The sequence below is a fragment of the Lytechinus pictus genome, chromosome 4, assembly GCF_037042905.1.
Source record: "Lytechinus pictus isolate F3 Inbred chromosome 4, Lp3.0, whole genome shotgun sequence".
Taxonomy (NCBI): Eukaryota; Metazoa; Echinodermata; class Echinoidea; order Temnopleuroida; family Toxopneustidae; genus Lytechinus; species Lytechinus pictus.
Genome location: NC_087248.1, coordinates 15607144 through 15628551, shown reverse-complemented (window position 1 = coordinate 15628551; position 21408 = coordinate 15607144). Strand labels below are relative to the sequence as shown.

General features: G+C 37.0%; 1 protein-coding gene across 1 annotated transcript; it reads left to right on the top strand.

The window, feature by feature from the left end:
* The first annotated feature begins 499 nt into the window (after positions 1–499).
* LOC129258942 (uncharacterized) lies at positions 500–20200 on the top strand. Its single transcript, XM_064099011.1, has 21 exons — positions 500–532; positions 1257–1365; positions 1769–1944; positions 2583–2647; positions 3291–3467; positions 4069–4268; positions 5079–5223; positions 6372–6612; positions 7130–7207; positions 8216–8396; positions 8951–9102; positions 9905–10043; positions 10990–11147; positions 12142–12234; positions 12729–12959; positions 13417–13596; positions 14119–14275; positions 15759–15894; positions 16208–16424; positions 17268–17547; positions 18095–20200. Exons 1-21 carry the CDS (start codon positions 500–502, stop codon positions 18484–18486), a joined length of 3540 nt encoding a protein of 1179 aa, XP_063955081.1. The 3' UTR covers positions 18487–20200.
* Positions 20201–21408: the final 1208 nt, after the last annotated feature.

Here is a 21408-nt window from a genome sequence, read left to right as displayed (position 1 = left end):
AATGCCATTTCAGTTAGTTTTGTTTACATTTATTTTAGTATAGGACCACAGCTTATTATAACTACATGTATGAATAATATACGTGAATTATAACTATACTTGCATATATAATTATTGCACCATTGAATAGGCAAAGTTAATTTGTGCCTCATACCGGGCCTCATAAATGCTATAACTTATTATTATGAACAGGGGGTGCGGAACGGTTTCAAAGTGGGGGGACCATGCAAAAAAAATCCACAATCCTATGATCATTTTTTTACGTTTTTTTTTTTTTTTTTTTTTTTTTTGGGGGGGGGGGGCTATAGTCCCACTATAGTCCCCCCACTTCCGCGGCCCCTGATGAATATACATAGTGCATGTTTACTGTTAAATATGAAACTAAAAGAAGTTTGCTTATATTCAGATGTTTGTTATCTTCATATTCACTTTATAAAGTATTTAAGGAAAATATATTCTTCTTGAAGATATAAAATGCAGAATGCATTTTAAATATAAAATGTATGAACTAAATATAGAAGAGGGAGGAGAGGTAAACTATCAGGGGTAAATCGTGTAAATAGCTCCATTGGTTGATAATGATGATAAATAGAAGGAATACAAATCTATTACATCCTCCCCACAAATTATGTAGTTCATTTTATTTCACCAATTAGGAAAACTTATTGATAACACACAGGGAATGATTGTATGCACAGCCCCCCCTCCCCACATCACAAGTTAATTTGCATATAACTGTCCGGCTTAGTACAATACTTGGAGGGGATTATAGTATTACCAGAAACACAATAGAAGAGGTGTATTAGTAGTAATTGTATTAAGGACAAGCGTCTTAGGATTACAGGATTAAATCTTCAGTAACAGTGTGAAAATCTGGTGTGCTGTTTCTAATGGGATGTTTTCGTCATGCCGAATACTGAAAGAGTTTTGTATTACTACGTCAGTATTGAAAATGTATAGGTATACTTGCATGTGAAGTTGTTACAATATAATATATGTGTACATTGTCATTCTTATTTTTGTGCATGAAATTTTGAACTCTTGGTTTGAATTAGTCTTGCAGTGTCCCAAGAGAAATTTGGATTACCAATTTTCTTTTATGTTTAAATTTATAGATCTCAAATCTCAAACTTCACCAGAAAATATCACGTTTTGATACATATTCTTTTTTCCAAAATAACACTTATTGTTATGAGTTCATGTTATATTTGCATGATATCTGTTTCATGTTTTTAGTCTTTCTTGTTTCTTTCTAGATCTGCCATTGTCTTGGTATTGATGATCGTTTGATCCCCAAAGATTACAAGAAACTACAAAACGCATTCTTAATCCTCCTACAGAAGTCTTCAAAGAATCACCCCATCAGTAAGTAGTAATGGTATTTGTAGAAATGTGTTTTTTAATAGGGAAGTCCAGTTAAGAATGATTTGAGTTGAATAAACACATGCAGGGCAATTCCAAAAGCATGTCTGACCCCATGTATGTGTGATGTTCCTGAAATAATTTCTCTCAGTTTTCTAGTCCTTATGAAAAGTTCCATTGCTCTCCCATTATCTTCGCTTGAGCAGTCTATGGAATATAGAGAAAAGTGAGGGTTGGAAAAGATTGATTATATTTTGGATTTGCCCTTGAGAGTAAAATGAAAGTTCCAAAATGGTAGGATGGAAAATATAAACCATCCAATTGTTTCTTTGACCAATGCCTCTCATCATCCAGACTTTTGATATTGTTTTATGTGAATATCACTTCTACTCTTCTCATCCTCCAGTGATCTTCCTCGACTCTCTGGATCAGCTATCGGATGAATACCAAGGTCGTGACCTCTTATGGTTACCAAGGCAACTCCCTCCTCATGTCCGTCTGGTAGTGACAGTGCGACCCGATGCAGGGTTCTGCCTTACAGCCATCAAAAACCTGATCAATAAGTCTGAATATTTCCTGGAGGTGAGCTCACTGGGTAATGGTTGTCATGATATTTTGGTGTAAAATACTTGTTATTTGTAAAAAATCAATCATGAATGCATTTTTTTTATTGATTTAATTAAATAATTAGTGACAGCGAAGGCATGATATCCCAGTTGATAGAATGGTGGTATCGCAATGGTCATCGAGGTTAGACGCAGTTGGTACTCTAAGGGAAGGGGGGGGGGTTTGAGAATGGAAACAAATGGGAAGTAGATAGCACAGATAAGAGAAAGTGGAAATGTTGGAAGAAATGCACAGATACTGGTGTTGGTAGTGGTGCTTATTTTATCCGTCTGTTCAGAAAGCATGAATGCTTGTCAGTCAGGTCCTCTCTGTTGGAGGCCGTAGTGTATTGCCTTTAATATGCGAATTAAAAATAAACCTTTCATTGTAAATTCTATTTCTGTAAATTATTGGTCATTTTGATGGTATGAAAAATCATCATCACTACCATCATCATGAAATGAAAATCAAGTCAAATCAAATCATTTGATGATCGGATCTAAGTACACTAAATCAAAACCACAGTAATATCCTTTCAATTTACCCTCTTCAATGAAAAAAGTAAATATATAGACAAACAAATCTGTGATATTTTACCATGATTTTATTCTTAGATCAAGTCTTTGGCTGAACCTTCCAAACTGCCTATGCTGGAATGCCTACTTGCAAATAATGGGAGGTAAGTGAATGTACATGTAATATCATGTGAAGGTTTCATGAAGGCATTATGGTTTAGTGGTTCTCACCCCCATCTCTTAATCAGAGGGTCTCAGGTTCAAGTCCTACTCTGGGCATCATTTGCTTTCACCAAGAAATTGTTGCTGCACCCTGCCCGGGTGAGGTAAATGGGGACCTGGCAGGGATTTACTCCTTGAAACGCAGAGCGTGTATCAGCTCCTCTGCTATAGCCAGGGTAATTATGCTGCATTAATGTAGAGCGCATAGGGACATTTGATAAAATAAGTGTTAAGCATTACATTTATATAACCAAGTATAATTATTATCTTGGTGAGTGCATTTGATTGTTACATACATCATCATAAATTTAAATATTTCCTGTTTTATAGAGGCTCGTTATAAGAACAAATGCACAATTTCTATAACAAATTTACTATCAGCCAATGAGACTGAAGGATTTCAGTAGCTTTTAAATATTATTGTAATTATGTTATTTTGACAAATTTGATGAAATGGACCTCAGAAGTGCTAATGATAAGCCCCGCCCCCCCCCCCAAAAAAAGGGGGAAAAATCCTTTGTACTTAATGCCTTGTTCCATGTGAGTTTCAGATACATTCTCATCAATTCCTTCTGTTACTCTTAGAACTCTGACGAAAGACCAGATGAGGATCGTCTTGAGAGCACACAAGGACAACAAACCGACGGCTCTGTACATGAAGATAGCGTGTGACATGGCAAGCAACTGGAACTCCCACACACCACTCAAGACCTGTAAGATAGCTGGAGACATCACAGGCATCATCACACAACTCTTTGAACAGTAAGAATTTAATGAAAAAATGATGATGAAAATCCATATTTTATTGTTCGAAATAGACATGAAATGAAATACTCCGTAAATTTGCTTTGCCCGATTGATCGTGGGCCCGGCAGCCGCTGTGCAGCGCCAGATCGACGAGGCTATATCCCTTTAATCGTTGAACGCCAGGGTAGCAGCAACTCCCATCTTTGGACTTCTTTTGGTATGACGCAGCCGGGGTTTGAACCCCCGACCTCCCGGTTGTGAGACGGACGCTCTACCAACTGAGCCAACACACCGGTGCCAGAATGATGACAGAAGTTGTAATTTAGTGTCCGAATATCCTTTTGTCTTTGATGGGATGTGCTCACAGTCTTGAGGCGATAGAATGCCGTCCGTCACAAATTCTTGTGACAACCAAATAGTTCCAAACATAAATTGCAGTTGCTGCCATTTCTTTACAATTTTTCTTTCTTTTTTCAATTTCAATTTCAGTTTAGTTTCAATTTAAATTTCAAGTACTTACAATTACAATTTCATATTCACTTTCAATTTTAAATTCAATTTCAACTTCAATTTAATTATCAATTTATATTTAAATCTGTCTTTTTTTTCATTTTAGACTTGAAGAGAAGCACGGGATGCTTTTTGTCGCCCACGCCCTTGGCTACCTGACCTGTTCCCGCTCGGGTCTTACATCCAATGAGCTGCTAGATATATTGTCTTGTGATGATCCAGTGTTGGAGGAAGTCTTTGAATATTCCACACCACCGATACGAAAGCTACCTCCTCTACTGTGGACAAGATTAAGGCTAGATCTAGGTATGATAATGGTTTTCTTTCTCATTATCTTCTTTTTTTATTGATAAATATTTCAAAAGTGACAAATCATGCACTCCCAGTGCTTATCAGTTATCCATCTATCTATCCATCAATCTATCTATCTATCCATCAATCAATCTGTCTTCAGTCAATCTATCTATCAATCTATCTATCTATCTATCTATCTATCTATCTATCTATCTATCTATCTATCTATCTATCTATCTATCTATCTTTCTATCTATCTATCTATCTATCTATCTATCTATCTATCTATCTATCTATCTATCTATCTATCTATCTATCTATCTATCTATCTATCTATCTATCTATCTATCTATCTGTCTGTCTGTCTGTCTGTCTGTCTGTCTGTCTGTCTGTCTGTCTGTCTGTCTGTCTGTCTGTCTGTCTGTCTGTCTGTCTGTCTGTCTGTCCGTCCGTCCATCTTTCTGTCTGTCTCTCTGTCTGTCTGTCAGTCAGTCAGTCTGTCTGTCCATCTATCTACTAGAATTTTCAGTGACATTTTGTGAACTTGTCTATGATTATTACTTATCATGAATTTTCTTTGGGTGGCTACTTTAAAATTGCACACGAAAATATCGTATTAATGTGCGATTGTATTCATGAGTATTGATCATTTCGTAATTCAATGGTTTTTTTTTTAAACATCTGTCGACTAATAATATTAAATTTGTTTGTGTGACTATTTTCAACATTCGATTGGCAAATTCTTTGTCAAACATTGCACGAAGCCCATTTCCATCTTATATTTGTCAATGATATTTAATTCTTTATGTTTTATGTTTGCAGGCAGTAATCTTGTTGAAAGTGGAGCAGATAACATGGTTGTCTATAGGTGGTACCACAGGATATTCTACGAGGTTGCCTACACCCGTTACGTGCAGACCAACATGCAACAGCTCCATCAGAGCATTGCTGAATACTTCTCAGAAAGGTTAGTCCTTAACCCAAAATAATAATCATCACTAAACAGTTAATATCTGCTTTGGTCCTTGATTGAGGATGTACAAGCTTTGTGTAGAGGTGTTGTGGCTCAGTGGATAGGTCTCCTGACTTTGAACCACAAGGTCCGGGGTTCAAATCTCACCACAGCACTCACATTCTTAGGCAAGGCGTTTATGCACATTTGCCACTCCCCACCCAGGTGTAGTAAATAGGTACCCGGTACGAAAGAATTCCTTGAATGCTTGAGCGTCTCATTAGGAAAGCAGTGCTAAAGCCAGGGTAACAGTATGCAGTGCTTAAAAGCATTGTATTAAGCACTATATAGATGTTGCATATTATCATTATTATAAAGTTTGGCTCCTGTTATATAGTTATATATAGCAAAATCATGAAATTCACCAAGGAACATTCTTAACAGGTTTATCTAGCATTGGCTGTTTTTTTAATGATTATGGGGCCTGTTGCACAAAACTTAGCGATTGATTGTACAGTTGATTTATATGCTTGATTGCACACAACGATCAATGTAATGAAGCATAAATATCAGCTCCACGATCAATCGTGGATCTTTGTGATATTTACCCTAAGTGGTGTTCTAGTGTGCAGTAATGGCATTATACAAAAGAGGAAGTTTAACTGACGTTAAACATGCAAAATGCATCAATGTAAAAGTCATTGACGAAAATATGAGCTTGTACAATAGATTACATCTTGAATTATAATAAAAGCCATTGAGGCCTGGTCCCACTGGCCCACAGACACAAAATGTATTGATAACGGATACAGCGGACAAGCACAATTTTGGGGTGGTTCCATCCGTTTTCATCCGCTCCAGACAATGGACAAAATGGGCGAACAATGAAATCACAGTGGACAGATGCTCGATGGATATAGAGCGTGTGAAACACGTATGCAAAGAGTACACAACGGATACATAACATATTCTAACGGATGGCAAGATTCTTTTCCGTTTTACATCCTCTCTGCATCCGTAAGTGCAGTGGGACCAAGCCTTTACACAGTATGTGTTATCCAGATTAGTGTTTATATTCAGAGTCACGGGACCTAGACAATAATTATTTACCTTCAAAACCCTTCGCTAAGTACATACTGCTTCTTGCCCCCTTTTTTTCTCAGGTGGGCACACACCCCTAAGCCATACGTGAACAAGAAAACCAAGAAGGTCGATGTGGCCTTCAGACAGGTCCAGACCCAGCCCTTAGTCCTGGACCAAGGACTTCAGGAACAGAGAGGGGGCAGTGCCAGTTCCATCCGGAATGAGTTCAAGAAGACGGCTGGTCCTCGTTACAACATGAGGAAATTGACAGAGCTTCCGTTTCATCTGATCCGAGCAAAGATGTGGGATGAAATAGAGAAGGTAGGATATTTCTATAACTTCAGTAGACTTGTCAGGAAAACGCTTGAACACAAAATAATTGAAACAAAACGGTTACTTTGAATTCAAGTTTAGTTTTAATATCATGATATACACTACCCTACCCTTTCAAGGTTTACAAACCGTTTCACCTCGAGCCTTACTACATCCTTCATAACAAAATGAGTGTAAAATATTAAAAACTCCTATAATCATGAGATATTATATAGTTCAGTTCGATTTGACAGTGGTGGTGTCAGAGCAATGCTCGTTGTTTCAAGTTCAGGTGAGAATAAAACAATAGGCCTATATGTCCAGTTCCTTTCTAATATATGTCAATATGTTATTAATCATACTCATGCCCTCTTCCCTCCCCTACTCCCTCCCTCGGAGATCTTGGCAAACTCATTTTCTGCAAGGAAATAGCATGTGAAATATTAAAGCACCCCATCCCCTTTCTCTCTCCCCATCCATCACTCAATCAAGGTTAATTAAATTAAACCTCTTCATTTGTCTCCAGGTAATGTGTTCCATACCATGGATAGAAGCCAAATGTCAAACTGGAAGAATATATCAGCTGATCCTAGAACTAGCCCAGGTGAGTTAGGAAGTGTGGTTTATTTATCATTTTACGTGTAGTTCATAATTTCGGATGTTGATATGTAGTCAAGTCACAGTAGAATGATTCTGTTTGTTTTCTGTTTGTTGAAGGTGTTGTTGATGATAACAGCATTTATAAGGGGAATGGAGATGATGATTATGGTAGTTATGATGGTGATGTTTATGTTGTTTCTGCTTATAATGATGATGATGATAATGTTTTGTAATGATTATGGAGATGATATTTTTATTGATAGTAATTATGGCAATGATGGTAGTGATAGTATTGGTGATGATATTAGTGATGACGACGATGATGATGATGTATATGATATTGATGATGATGATTGTTATATAATGAACAACTATGATAGTATAATGGCAAAACAACTAACCACCCTTTCACACGGTAAACAAATGGTAATTTGAATGACGATTCCAGTGAAAAATAAGGCTAATGACAGGTGAATTCCTGTTAGGTTTCACTCAAATTACGGTACAAATTTTGCGTGTGAAAGGCTTAACCTTCAAAACATCTTTTGGGGGTCGAGCTTACGTGACCTTTCAAGCACTTCCGTAGATAATACAATTGTCATGCACTCATCGTAGTTTGTATGTGCGATGCAGTGCTTTGATTGACAAGTCACCAAGGACACATACCGCCTTCGCTCGGGAATTCGAATTCAAATCACAGTTTTTGAGTGAGCGTGTGAAAGGTCCGATGATTCTAAAGACGAATTGCAATCATCATTACAATGATGATTCAAGATTCACGTGTGAAAAGGGCCTTAGTAATCATATGGTACCTTGTCATAAATCATGCAGGAATTTTACAGTAGCCTCTTTATTGCTAATGCAGGAATTGTGAAAAGACGCATAGTGCCTTTATGGTGAGATACCTGTTAAAAGACGCAGTACAGACTTATGACAAGTTACCCAAGTTGAATGAGTGATATTTTTTAGCACAAGGATTCAATAATCAAATCTTCCCCCTCTTTTTTATCAGGCTGCCGACCAATCGGATCACAAGTCCCAGAAGGTAACCGACTTCTACTACATGATAAGGGCCAATGCCCAGATCATCCAAGAGAACCCGGAGCTCATCACGCAGCAAGCCTTGAATGAACCCGACTCCTCGGCTTGCTGCCAGGTCGCTGCTGAATACCTCAAATCAAATTGCAAGAAAAGTGAGTTAGCCTTCCTCATTTCACCTTTATAGCTGAACGTTTTGTTCAGATATGATGAGATGTACCTCAAAATAGTTATGTGTATCATTGAGAGTATGTTTGTTTTTGTACAGAACATGTCAAGATTGTGTTCTCTACAAAAATCTGCCGTTTCGCTGAAACAAATTCAAGGGACACCATAGAAAGGAGCATTGACAATGTGTTCAATTATTAACTGATTTGTTTAGAATTTATGAGATACTTCTTTCTACTTTTTTTGATTCATTTCTCTACCATAGGTTTTAATTTTGATTGGAATGATTATTTAACTGGCACTTGAAAATTCAGTTTGTCTGTTAGAATATACACCAAATTATACATTTTCAATTATACAAGAAAAATACTTCATTACTACTGATAATGTTCCTTTGCTTTTAAATTAGATTCATCCTTTCATCATCATTATCATCATTGTCATCATCACGATCATCATCATCTTCATCATTTCCATCATCATCATCATCAACTTTAAACATTGAACTTTAATGTCTTTAATTTTTCCCATATTCTTGCAGAGCTGTGCTGGCAAGCCTTGTCCAAGAGCCAAGTTCAAAGTGCAGAGGTCATGACCCTTACCCATACTGCACCTGTATTTCTGGTGCAGTTCTCCCCCAAAGGCAACCTCCTGGCGACTGCTTGCACAGACAACACAGTCAGGATATGGATTGTAAGTGCATGATTAAAGATAAATGAAAGTAGTTTAATTAAAAACTGATTTCATGAGAGATTCTGTAAAACCAAGGTTAATTGTCACCACATCATCTTAGATCTAGATCTGGTACAGTTACATAAACTGAACTTAGTGAAATCATGAAATCTAAGCTGAAAAACGATCACACTGAATATCACTAACACAGATAATCACATGTGGGACAGTGTATTTTTGTTGCTTGGAAAAAAACCCTGCATTTGATGAGATGCCTTGCTTCAGTAGCTCATTTCTCAGCAACTTATTCTTCCAGAATCCTTTGCCACATACATTCATACCGACGAAAACTTGGGAGGTCATTTCATTGGATTCTGTACAATCTCATTTTGAAATTGTTTCCACAGCTGGCATTCATCTTTAAGTTATGTATATTGTACATGTATGACAGAAATCAATTATGAAGTAAATTGCACACATGTTCCAGAAATGCTTGAGGAAAGAACAAAAGTGAAAGGTTTCTCCAATTCAAAGAGGATGTATATTAAGACAGAAAGACAGAAAAAATAGAAGTAGGGAGGATTGTCATTATTAGACAAGATTTTGAAAATAAACAATTTTTTTCTTCAATGAGAGCAGATAACTATAATTCACCTGTATATCATCAAAAACATTATTCCAAAATGCATTAAAACAAGAATATTCAATACCTAAATTTACAAAGTACCCCCACTCCCTGGAAGCGACCCTAACCCTATGTTTTCGAACAAGACTTCCTTAAACTGTTTCTATTAATCTGCCTTGCTCTATTTTTCTTTTTCAGGTTGCAAGTGGAGCCCTTGAGGCTACCATAGAGACGGCAGCCTTGAAAGCTGTATTCCCACCATCGGCCAATTGGGTAGCCATCTTGGGAAGCAAGTCCATCTGTACCTATGGGATAGGAGATTTAAGCCTCAGTAAAGGTTAGTCAGTCCTAGGCAAAAAATCATCACTTTTAGCAGAATTACAGAGTAATCAGATTCTCAAGCAATTTTCCACTCATTTATATGTATACATGTAGCTTGTTTATGCTTGTAGTCAATTTGCAGGTTTTTTTTAATTGATAAGAACTGCAAACAACTTATAGGGCAACCCTACCACAATAAAAAACTGATTTGAACGAAAAAAGAAAAAATGAAGTGAGCATAACGCTGAAACTCTCATTAAAATTTAATGTGGATTAAGAAAATTTTGCTTTTTGCATTTCACACACACACACCCACGCACACAAAATCAGTGTTCCTGTTGATAGGTATAGCACAGTTAATGGCTAAAGCAAAACATGAAGAATACACTTTGCAAGTTTGGTGCAGATTTTAAGAAAATTGAATATGATAAAAAAAATCTTAAGCTGCTGGGATAGGACACGTAACCCATTCTGAAAGCTATTCTGTAGTCAGGTACAGTGTGTTCAGACTACAAGAGCTGTAGAGGAAATTTGCATGATTGGAAGAAATGAGAAACATCTTATAAATGCAGTTGCAGGGGCTTTGTAGACTGATATCAATCATGTATGAAAGACTTTTGCTTTAGACAACTGTATAGGCCTTTCGAAAAGACACAACTTTTTACTCTTACATTTATCCAGCGGGGTTTTCTTCTGAGAGAGCTTCTTACAATACATGTTTGTCCTGTAAAGAGATTCATCTGATTGGTAATGCTGTAATAAGCAAATTTTCCCCTTGTCACAATCAATTTTGTTGTTATCTTGCCCGCGCTGCCGATACTCTATCTATTATCTTATGTGAGTCAGCGCTGGTCTGAAGAAGCCTGCAGAAACCAGAAGGCGAAAGCTAGCAAGGTGAAGACAAAATTGATAGTGAAAAGAGGAAAATTGTTTATTAGTATCTGGTTGTGTTTTATCCGCAGGGAAACTCCTGAAGCGCATTAACGTTTCCAAAGTGGAACCAGTCAACGGGACGATCTTTGTTCCATCAAACTCCAAGCACCTGTATTTCTACTCCTACGGCATCCTTACTATCTATAATGCTCTCAGCGGCAAGGAGATACAGAAGTCTGATGTATCAGTAAGTGCTCAAGAAAAGACCAGGGGAGTTGCAATTGATCCAATCAACCACAACTACGGAAAGCCAGCAATGACAGCATCTGAAATGCATGTTTGTTCAAAGAAATTTATAGATATGATGTATACTCATACATTCATCATTGTCTTAACAATTCAGTGTGCTCCTGTTTGTTTTAATACAAAAAAGACATGCAAATATCATGTAGGAAAAATTATGACATTGATGGATTTCCATATTGTTCAGTGGATCAGATCAATCAGAACTCTTTGTAAGATGGGACCTAGGGCCTGTAGCATAAATGTTACCATGATGGAAACTTCGCCATCCGATGCTAATATCCATGGAATCCTTGATTTTGATTGGATGTTGGACTTTGTTGCCATGGTAGTAACCATGGTATCTTTTATGCAACAGAGCCAACAGTCATTAATTTGTTAGGAAGTCAGAAATAGTAGTATTTTCTTCAGTTTCTTTACTTCAATGAGAAAGCCACCTTGATAGTCATTTAATATATTTTTAAGTACCCCATGTAGACAAATCCATGGGTAGATGGATGTTTAGACGTCTATTGTCAACCCAATGCAGATGTGTCCCAATGTGCCCTCATCTGTAGTGTGTAAAATGTTGTTGCCAGTCAGATGCAACATTTCCATACACTATAAGACACAAGAGACGTTGGTTCACAAGTGTAGACATTTTTTTTAGACAGCAAATGATTGGTCTATATTTCATTCTGTCCATCAAAATTCCGAAAATATGTGTTGTAAGATATTTGTTCCCCTTCGATTTGAAGACATGTACACTGTACTGAATTCACCCTGACTGTAGTAAATAAGGATGTTGAGATTCAAGAGATATAAATTTTAAGAAGAAAAAGAATACTCAAGATTACAATTTATTAACTTGAATTCAGGATGTTTGAAACCTAGACCATTTTCAATTTCTAAAATTAAATAAGTTGTTAAAATTAATTATGTATTTCCTTTGTGTTTAGCCTCGGCCAAAGTGTATAGCCTTCTCTCCTGATGGAAAGCTGATGGGGATTGGTAACAAAGGTGTCTTCCTCTGGGATATATTTGGAAAGAAGGTAAGTCTCCTCAAATTGGCAAAGTTTTTGTTCTGTTTCTCCTGAATATTCACATGTTTGTCAATTAAATTTGGAAAGAAAATAAATCACTGCTTCCACAAATTGGCAACATTTTTGTTCTGTTTCATGCTTTTTGTCAATTAAATTTAGAAAGAAGATAATCAATTTTTCCACAAATTGGCAAGATTTTTGTTCTGTTTCATGCTTTTTGTCAATTAAATTTGGAAAGAAAGTAAATCACTGCTTCTGCAAATTGGCAACATTTTGTCCTGTTTCTCTTGAATATTAAAATGCTTGTCAATTAAACCAGCATTATGTAATATTGAGAAAAAAAAAACAGCGACACATGAGTGAGAAGCAATTTAAGTTCATTTCAATTTAAAGGGTTTAAAGGTTGGCAGCTATCGAAATGTGAAGATTTCCCAACATTGGTATTTATATGAGAGTATTGTATAATTATCAATTGATTACTAATTATTTATCTCTTAATCTAGGTTTTGAAGACATTTTGCGACTCCATGCTGTGTGTGCAGAGTTCCTTGAGGTTTTCAAAGGATGGCAAGACCCTTTGCGGGGTGTTGAAGAATGGTACATACTGCTGGCCTGTGAAAGGGATTGGGACCAATCCAACGGATGTCCTCAACTTGAACTGCCTAGGTGGGGTGGGTGTGGTCTCACCAAACTTAGACTTTGGGTTCTCTCTCATGGAAGACGACACTGTGGAGGTAAGGGTTTTGTTGATGATGATGATGATGGTGGTTGTGGTGGTGGTGGTGTTGGCGGTGGAATCATGGCTCGACTCAGTTCCCAAAATCAACTCCGTGGGCTGTCCACATCTCTGGGGCTTGAAAACATCAGGATTTCTAGCATAATCACCTGGGCATCTTAGCTATTAAAATATTGGGGGTGTCGTGGTCTTGTCTTTCAATCTGAGGGACGTGGCTTTGATTACAAGCCATGGCATGTAATTTATCCATAATGTGCTGCACTCAACCCAGGTGAAGTGAATGGGTACCTGGTAGGAATTTATTCCTTGAAACGCAGAGCGCGTTACAGCTGCTCTGCTACAGCCAGGGTAATTATGCTGCATTAATGTAGGGCGCTTAGGACACTTCTGCTAAAGTAAGTGTTAAGCCCCATATAAGCAAGTAGTATAATAATAATTATTATTATTAATTACAGATCCTGAAGATGAAAGCCAAAGAATGGTGTAAGCTGAGTGGTCACAAGGGTCCTGTCAAGTGTGCTAACTTCTGCCAGCCAAACTCCCAGTATGGATTCCTTGCCACGGGCAGCGATGACCACACTGTCAGGATATGGGACACCAACCACATCACCAAGTTTACCCAAAGCGCTCCAAAGGTAAGAATATTACTGAATTTATTGAATTTAAGAAATGTTGCAAGCTCTCACAGATCTTTAAAGTGACATTTCAATTACGTCACAATGATCACAATAGTAAAGCTTAGAGGCCATGCTTAACATGACAAAAATAGAATCCCATGACTTTGCTCTAGATATCTGATTTGGATTATAATAAAAATATTGACCTGCTCTTCTTTTGGGGGAACATGAAAATGAATATATTGCACTCGTCTAAATGTTCATGCCAATATGATTCTGTTTCACGCAATGTATTTGATGTTCCCTCAAGGCCAGTCAATACTATGTAATTTTTCTCTTGGCAACGTTGATACTACAATATTTGGCCAAAAATAACATTTTCACATATGCTTCCAAGCATTTCCATTTTTTAATGGAGGCTGAGTGGCAATCATTAATTTTCATCCAAAATTCTCAATTCTGATTATTATATAAAAAGGGTACGTGCATCAAGACTATCAGTTCGTCTTTATGCAATATCCATCTTATCTTTTCTATCAGGTAAAGCAAGTTCACAGTGGTCCTGTTAGTGCGTGTATATTCTTTCCCGATGGTTCCAAGGCAGTGACGTCGTGCAAGGGAGAAGACTGTATCCTGTGGGATCTAAACCAGAGCGTACCCCAGGCCTACGCCGTCCTAGGAACTCCGGTCGGTTGTGGTAAGACCAGGACCATGTAGCACAATACAGAGTGATTGCTCGTATGATTGATGTTATGATTGATTGATAGAAAGCAATGCTTAATGCAATCGATCATATTAATTTTGTGTACAATCAATCACTGGTCTTTGTGTGACAGGGTTTATATGTTGTTTATTAAAATATGGGCAGAAGCAGAAGGATTACATATGCTTAATATTAGAAGGGATGGTTTAGAGAATTTAAAAAATGATTCTGTTCAGGATTTCTGGTAAAAGCTTTATAGCCAAATGTGGCTCATGATATAATGAACATCATATTCAAGCGTACCATTTTATGGAAGCTGGTAAGATTTCATGGTAACTGTATGACAGCTGCTGAACTTTAAATCTACTTTTCTACTATATAGTATTATGTTTTTTTCCCCTCACCCCTAGCGGATTCACAATACTAGTTACACCATATATATATATATATATATATATTTTTTTTTTCATATACATTCCTTTTTGGATATATTTATATACATATTCTTATAGATATATATTTACACTTATATTCATCTCTTAGTTTGTATAATGCTTTATCATATGTACTTATATGTCTTTTGCACATTATCAGTTGTTCCCCATTCTTTCCCTTTTTTCCCCACTCTTATGCACCAGTTTATTATGCCTTTCTTGTAACCTGTTTGACCCACCTCTCACTAATTATCTTGTTATTCATCTCTTCCTCATACCCCCTATCACTGTTTTGTTCCAGATCCTGTTTGATGTTGCCTGCCCAATTATCTTTATCCCTCATGGCTTAAGTTCTTTCACTGGCCCTACTTACACTAACTTCCCTTTGTGTCTGCCTACTCCTTTGCTTTCATCCCCTTCTCTAACCTGATTGGTCATCACAACTCTCTAATGTCCCTTTTGTCTCCTTGTTTCTAGTGTTGCTGTTGCATGTCTGTTGTCTATATTATGGTTGTTCCACTTTATATGTTTGTCATTTAGCCTCCGATGAAGATTCTGCTAGGATCGAAAGCTTAGGCCCCTTTTGACTCTCTAATTTACTCCATTGGCTCTCTTTTATTAGATAAGCAGTATTCAGCAGCTTCTTTCTGCCATTGAACTTTAAATCTGACAGTGAAAACAAAAAACCTGAAGTAGCCTTTGCATATGCAGTTTGGATGAAATGTGTTGTTACATTTGTCACAGTAGATGATAATAATAATTAACATTTGTAGGGTACTAAATACCTTGAGCTGACCAGCAAATAAAAACAAATATATATAATAGTGTTAAGCTGCCATTACAAAGTAGGGTTCAATTCTTAATAAAATGAATATTGATATCTGTAATCTAAAGTCTACTTGTAAATGAGTGGATTAGGGAGTGATTATCTCGTGACACAGGTACGTAAAAGATTCTTCTATATCATGGAACATTCTGGAACCCACCGGCCCTCGATTATGAATATAAAAAATGGAAAATTCTCTTTCATTTTTTTTGTTCAGTAATGGAGAAAGTTCAGTGTGTCTCCGATGACGGCTGTTTTGTGTTCGCAACATGCAACGGATCTGACTTTGATATCTGGAATCTTAAGTCTACTCCCAGAAGGGCGGATAAGGTGGCGATTATCTCAAGGCACAGGTAATTTGCAATGGATAGACACTATTAAATGATTGTTTTGGTTTTATGAATCATATGAAATACCTTATTTTCGCCAATTGATATGTAAATGTTATATTTTTAAGGATGTCATTAACAGGATTTTCAAAACACCCAAATGGAATGGATGATCCGTGAAAACAAAAGATAATATTCAATGGAGATGCATAGGAAAATTATAGTTTGTAAATCTAGAAGAAGATGCATTTTCCACATGTTTAAGATTAGCTTCTTATTTGTCTCATGGCTTTTTCGCAAATAAAGTTTATTGTTTCTAACATACTGTCCTTTTCAGACTTCTCCCTTTCGTCAGCCCACGCTACCTCTTTGTGAAATGCAAGAGTCATGCCATAGCTTGCTTTACGACAGACAACAAACCCGGTGACATCTTCGTCTACGACCTCCTGTCGGCTTCCTGTATCGGTGACTGGATGGCGTATCCCGATGAGATGCCCCTCTTTGATGACTACACCATGTGTGTTAAAACACTCCACCATGGACCTGACTTTTATGTAAGTCCCCCTCCCCTTCTCCACCTTCCTTTCCTTATCATGGTTTTGATTCATTGTTCATTTAAAAAATGCACATGTTTTTACGGTCTCAAACATTTTAGTGTACAAAGTACAAAATGCAATTAAAATTACAAAAAATTCATACAAATTGATACTGTTTTCTCCAGTTTTAATTTTCAGGAACTTAGTATGACTAATCTTATTCTTTAATCCATTATTCAAATACTGTATGTGCTTGCAAAACTGTAGATTAAAAAACATTGGAAACCAGTGGATATTTTGTGCAAATATCTGATTTGTACAGAATATCCATTTGCTTCACCTGGGTTGAGTGCATCACAATGTGGATGAATATCATGCATGCATTTAATTGTAAAATGCATGTGACTCAAGTAAGATAGAGTTAATTTCTGATTAGTTTGGCGATTCCAGATTTGTACTGCATACACTAGTTCTTATGTATATTGTAATAAACATTTCTTAATAATCGCATTGAGATGGTTTTATTATTTTCATTCATCCTATTCATTTCTTCCAACTCTCTTAAAAACAAGTAGAATAGATTCGATGATAGAGATAAAATAAAATATGGAAACAATTTAAAGATTATGGGGACCCAGCAGAAGCAATTGACCTTTCAAAGACTGGACTCTGGTACCATAACGAATTATGGTAAACTAAGTAAACTATAGGGGGGGGGGCGGAGGAGGGGATGGGTGTGTTCATATGTAATTTTAAAGTGAAATAGATTTCTACAGTCTTGTATTTAAGATTCCTCCATTAGTTTATTTTTTTTTCGTTTCCTCAGTTCAGTCTCATAATGATGTATTTTAATCATCTCAGATTGCAGCGGCTGCGTTGAGTGACGACCAGCGATGCCTGGCCACCGTGGCCATACGAACCTCATCATCAGACAACTCCCTGAAGCCTATCCCTGAAACCAAGGCACAAGCCTACCTCACCAACCCACCCATTGTCCGCATCTGGCACATATCCAAAGGCACGCCCATGTTGGAGGTGGATTTGACGGTCACGATGACAAGATTTCATAAGATTCGCTACCTGGCTGATCAACTCATCGTCTTCATGCACATGAAGTGGAGGGACGGGCTGAACGACCGTGGTGAGATTTTGTTTCATTGTAGAGTCTTTGAAGTATTTAAGGCAACTTTGCAGAGGTTTAGTTGAGTAGAACTTCTGCAAAAGATTTGGTTTCAAAGAATTCACAAAGTTCAATTGACATAATAAAAGTGATATTTACAGACTACAGGGGAGCATTTCATTAGCAATCGTAACCAAGGAAACTTGCCAGATCTGACAAGTTTCCTCGGTTTTCATTGGTTGAGAAGCACTGTTACTATGGTAAATGTCAGATAAAATGTCAGACAAGTTCTGTCAGGGAACACTCCCCAGAACAAATCTTTTCTTACCATGAACTGTGTCTTATGTTTGTCCTTTGCTGCAATGCATGTACCTGGTATTCATCTGTTTTATTTACAATTTATAAGTGTTAATATTATCTCTGTATAGTTTTTAATGAGGTGAGAAAAGACAAATGGAATGAATTAGAGAGGTCTGGAGGTCTTGCACTTGCAATGACAGTATTGGAATTAATTCAAGATTATTGACAATAAAGTTTTATCTTATCTGTTAATGGTTTGTATCAACAGGAAGAAGTAGCTCCAAGAGTGGGCGATTGAAACGTTGTGAAGAAGAGGAGCACAAACAAGGCGAGGTCATGGTCTTGGTCTTGGATTCCTCATCCGGTTACGCCCTCTACACCGAGAAACGGCCAGGTATGTACACCAAGATGAGCGTTCCGAAGGCACGGTTCCTCAACACCAAGAGAACCGCGAAGGAGAATGCCCAGAGGACGTTCCTGAGCTGCGTGAAGGACGGGATCCTGATCACGAGACGGGTCGGTGATAATCAACCGGTTGGTAAATTCAGGCAGAAAGACGATGACGTGACTGCCTATGCCTTCTCTGCGGATAACAGCAGGACATTGGTGGGTGTGGATGATGGGACGGTTCATCTCCTGCGGATTGTCGGTGATTCCTGATGGTAGTCACGGCCTTGGACAACTCACAGGATAGTCAACAGACCGTATGCATGTGACGTCATAATCTCAATGTGCCCTCCCTCACAGGATTTTGGAATGCGCGCAAATGGAGTTGTCAGAGATCCGCCATCAGGAGATCACCGTGGCAATTGCTTCAGCCTCTAAGATGGCATTGCGATGACATCAACGCATAAGGTCCAGCGGTAATTGTCACAATGTCTTTTCCTTTCTGTTGAGACAAGCAGGTCAGCTTACAAAACCAAGTAGGCCAGCATGATGGAGTCAAGATTACCGTGCCTCTTGTGTTATGTTTTTTCCACCTATTACTCTTCGTCTTCAATCACTGCAGTACAGGTAAACACCAGCCGTCTGTATGTCATCAATGTTCTCTCAAAAGCAAAATATCTTTTGATAGTTTCTAACATACAATATTTTAGTATTGTATAATTGCGTGATGTCTGCTTGAAAATAAGTTGATTGTCTTTCATGTCAATATAAAGCCAGATTTGGACTCCAGGATCCTGTAACACAAAGGATAGCAATTAATCGTATGCTTGATTTTCATTAATTATACATTGTAGTCAATGCAATCAATCGTAAGAAAAGTGTGCTACAATGATTGCTAAGCTTTGTGTTACGGGCCCCTGATGTAAATGACTTCTCAGACTAGGGCCTGCCTTACAAAGAGTTGTGATTGATCCGATCAATCACAACTATGGAAAGCCAGCAAAGTCAACATATAAAATGCATGTTTGTTCAAAAGATGTTCTAGATATAAATGTATATCCATGAATTCATTGATTTCTTGACAATTTGGTGTGTTCTCCTTTGTTTAGAAAGGATATTTTGCAAATTTCCTGTAGAAATAATTATGGCACTGATGGCTTTCCATAGAGTTACGATTGATTGGATCAATCATAACTCTTTGTAAGACGGGGGCCCAGGCAGGTCTATTATCAATTCTGGTATATCGCGCCATTGGAAGGATAGAGGGTGATATGTGAATGTGGATAGAGCTATGTTGTCTTCTGATGGTGTAATACCATAGTGTCAAAAAAAAATTTATCTGTACATGGTTGTGTTGTATGTTGGCCATTACTTGTTTCAGGTGATTTTGGCTAAGGCGTTTTCTCTACAGTATTCAACGTTTTATGTAACATAAGATAAACATTCAATACAAAGTACTAAGGCTCAAGTATTCAGATTTATGCCTTGATGTTTAAAACAAACAAAATCATATATTTTTCATGGCAATGAATGATTTTATACAGTACATTTTATATCTTTCTGATTATTTAAAAAAGGTCAGTGAAAATTATTTCCAATTCCAATGTTTTGAATGCAATTTTTCTAACAATAAGAGGTCAGTTTATAGAAATTTGATTGAATGTACATGTATGATTATCTTTAATTTATATTAGATGTGTATGTCAGCCTTTCCCCCAGCCTCAGGTCTTTCTTGCTAAGGTGTGCCTATCAGTCTTTCATTTTAGAAACATAAAATTGGAATGTGATGTTTCTCTAAAAATAACTTATGACAGTAGTCTTTCAGATACGTGTACATGCAAGAGAGGGAGAGAGAGAAAGAGAGAGTGTGTGTATAAGAGAGGGGTGAGAGAGAAAGAGAGAGTGTGTGTATAAGAGAGGGGTGAGAGAGAAAGGGAGAGAGAGAAACAATTAAATGGCAATAGCTGTTTAATCCATGCATTTACAGAAAAGAAACTTTGATTTATTGAGCTCTCAACTATATTTTTGTAGTTATTCTTATCATATGACATTGATGTTTTGCTGAATTATGTCTCTTGCTGATTCATTTTCCACTTGTTTCAAACAAAATATATGCAATTGTATATCAATTTGTACAAGTTAGCCCACTTCATATCAAAAGGGGCATTGTAGATTTGAAATTGAAAATTCCATAAAAGATGGAACAGATCTACAGTATCATGGTGAAGAAGTATGATTAATCAATCGAGCTATACAGTAATTCTGCTGTAACTATAATGGCATTCTTTAAGCTACCTCTCAGTTCACACAAAGGCATTAATGAAACACAGATCAAATGTGTGTGATACTGTATGTATTATTCTCCAAAAAGTATTATTGTTTACATTTTGTATGTATTTATTGGGATAGTAGCTGTACATTTTAAATGTATTTCGTAAAATGGCCTTAAAAACTGACATACTGAAGCTTTTCGACATGCACTCATTGGAGTAAAATCGTATAAATGACTAAAACGCTAGAGCAAAACAATATATAATAGAACCGTAAATCAGCCAATCACGGCCTGCCATTTAGCGTCCATTGTCTGGTTACGGTTCTATTATATATTGTTTTGCTCTAGCGTTTTAGTCATTCATGCGATTTTACTCCAATGAGTGCATGTCGAAAAGCTTCAGTATGTCTGTTTTTAAGGCTATTTTACGATTTTGCAGTACCAAACACTTGTTTATTTAAATGTATTTGAGTAATGTATGTGATTGGCAATCTTTTTGAGGCTGAATATTAACGCGAAATTGATATTATGGATTTCAATATATGTATAAAATGTTCAATGCATGAAACATTTGTTTAATTTTTTATTTGTGCCAGTGTATTAGATAGATGGTGTATGATAAATGGCAAGTTTAAATTTGTTCATCACTTTGTCACAAAATGGATGATATATCTATTTAAGTTTTGAAGCTGGTTTTGTATTTGGGTGAGATGAACTCTGATCACAGTAGAGCTTGAAATGAGATTGGTGTTGCGATTGATGATGTTTGGTGTTTAGCTTATCAGTGTGATTTGTTAGCACTCTGACTCACAACACCAACACTAACACCAGACTTGAAATCACACAATGAAAAGATGAAATACTCTGGGATTTCATTCTTGTCAGCAATAACATATTGATTGATATTCCTCAATAGATTTCTT